The following is a 2,229-nucleotide window of genomic DNA, read 5'->3' as shown; positions in this document are numbered from 1 at the left end:
ACTTTTGCACTTCTTAACCCCTACCTTTGTCTGCAACCTGCTGTTCATTTCTTTGGGGGCTTGTCATATATCTCATTAAATTTTCCTGGATATGTAAGAAGGTCGAGGTGGATAATATGGAGCAAACAGTGGGGACCCACACTTATAGATCATTGCTAACCATCTATCCATGGGTTCTGGCACTACCCTTATCTGAAGTTACAGTGAGTTCTCTGTAATAAAGCCAGGCCTCTTTCTTTGGGCAACTGCTGCCTTTGGCCTGACCTTGCTTAAGTCTGCTTACCTTCCTTTCTTTGGCACAGTGTACACTATTAGGATCTCACCTGAATATGCTGTTAGGCCAGTATCATCAATTCCAAAACAGTGCTGACAGCCTGCAGGCCTGGATGCAGACTTGTGAGGCCAATGTGGGGAAGCTCCTCTCAGATACAGTTGCCTACGACCCTGGAGTTCTCCAGCAGCAGCTTGCAACAACAAAGGTAAGTTAGGATACAGGCTGTGTTGTGGTGTCAAGACCTAGTATTCCATGGCGTAAAGGACTCCAAAATAAAGCAAATGCTTACATAAAATGAAGGCAGTAGTTGGGATGCCTTGGACGAGATCTGAGTGCTAAATACTTCTAATATTTATGGCTATGGGTAAACTTAGAATTTTTCTGTGAAGCTGTTCAGTAGCTCCGGATTCCTAGAATCAGCTTTGATTACTTACTTAGATGGTTTTTTGGTTTGTTTGTTTTTTTCATGGACAAGCAGCAGTTGCAGGAGGAATTGGCTGAGCACCAAGTACCGGTGGAAAAACTCCAAAAAGTAGCTCGTGACATAATGGAAATTGAAGGGGAGCCAGCCCCAGACCACAAGTATGTTCAAGAAACTACAGGTATAAAGCAGCAACAGTATAATAGTACTCCCTTAATTCCTAGTATGTACCTCTGTTCTGCAATATGTCACATTGGGTTGTGCAAATATCTGTGGTGCCAGGCTAGAGGCTGAGAATGTAAACACGAATAGACATAGATTGTCATCAAAGAGCTCATCCTCTAATGAACTTTATTCTTGCACCATTGAAGGACCTTCACAATCTGGCTTCAGTCCCTTTTCCCCAGGCATCTGTCTTCTAGCCACACCTACTTCTTTTCTTTCCCAAGTAAACCACTTACATTGTATTACCCCTGAAGTTTTTCCTATTGCTTAGCTGCTAACATTTATTGGATGCTTACAAAGCATGGTGAAATCTTGCCCATGCTTCAAGATGTCACCATGCTTTGTATACAGGCCAGGCGTGGTGCCTCACGCCTGTAATCCCAGCACTTTGAGAGGCTGAGGCAGGTGGACCACGAGGTCAGGAGATCGAGACCATCCTGGCCAACAAGGTGAAACCCCATCTCTACTAAAAATACAAAAAATAAAAAAAATTAGCCGGGCATGGTGGCGGGCGCCTGTAATCCCAGCTACTCCGGAGGCTGAGGCAGGAGAATAGCGTGAGCCCAGGAGGTGGAGCTTGCAGTGAGCTGAGATTACGCCACTGCACTCCAGCGTGGGCAACAGAGCGAGACTCCATCTCAAAAAAAAAAAAAAAATATATATATATATATCTCGTATGCTTGAAAATTGCTGCGAGAGTATATTTTAAGTGTTTTCACCACAAAAAACTGGTAAGTATGTGAGGTAATGCATGTGTTAAATAGCTTGACTTAGCCATTCCACTCCTGAAAAGAAACGAAAGATAATTATTCTTCCTGGGCTTCAAGGATAGTACTTCTAGTATTAATATACCACTTAAGATTTTATTTTTATCATTAATTATGATGTGTCTTCCTCTGCCTATGCTCTGTTTCAAAGTCTTTAAGTTGTAGATGTCAGATAAGATACTTCAGTATCTTTAGTCCTCAGCATCTAGTACAATTTCTGGTTCTTTGTATGCGGTAAATAACTAATGCTTATTGAACTTGGCTCTAATACTAATTCATTTCAAGCTTATTTCTTCCATTGGTCTTAATGTCAATTATTATTACAATTACTATGTTCAATGTAGGACTGGGCATGGTGGCTCATGCCTGTAATCCAGGCACTTTAGGAAGCTGAAGTAGGAAGATTGCTTGAGGCCAGGAGTTCAAGACCAGCGTGGGCAACATATTGAGACCACATCCCTATAAAAAAATTGATAATAGTAAAGATTTTAAATGAGCAATTTAAATACAGTCTTTAAAAGCATAATACAAAATTGTCTCCA

General features: G+C 41.5%; 1 protein-coding gene across 1 annotated transcript; it reads left to right on the top strand.

Annotated features, from left to right (window-relative positions):
• The first annotated feature begins 115 nt into the window (after positions 1–115).
• Positions 116–1,297, top strand: LOC108524702 (microtubule-actin cross-linking factor 1, isoforms 1/2/3/5-like). The gene is made up of 2 exons (XM_017865792.1): positions 116–479; positions 753–1,297. Exons 1-2 carry the CDS (start codon positions 330–332, stop codon positions 987–989), a joined length of 387 nt encoding a protein of 128 aa, XP_017721281.1. The 5' UTR covers positions 116–329; the 3' UTR covers positions 990–1,297.
• The last annotated feature ends 932 nt before the right edge of the window (positions 1,298–2,229 follow it).

This window comes from Rhinopithecus bieti, unplaced genomic scaffold, assembly GCF_001698545.2.
Source record: "Rhinopithecus bieti isolate Rb0 unplaced genomic scaffold, ASM169854v2 repeat_17618, whole genome shotgun sequence".
Lineage (NCBI taxonomy): Eukaryota > Metazoa > Chordata > Mammalia > Primates > Cercopithecidae > Rhinopithecus > Rhinopithecus bieti.
Note: the sequence above shows the minus strand (reverse complement) of the source record. Positions and strands in the feature narration are given on the sequence as shown.

Coding starts and splice junctions, on each gene's coding strand:
- LOC108524702 (XM_017865792.1), top strand. CDS start 330: ATGCTGTTAGGCCAGTATCATCAATTCCAAAACAGTGCTGACAGCCTG. Junction 480..752: donor AGCAGCTTGCAACAACAAAG/GTAAGTTAGGAT, acceptor ATGGACAAGCAG/CAGTTGCAGGAGGAATTGGC.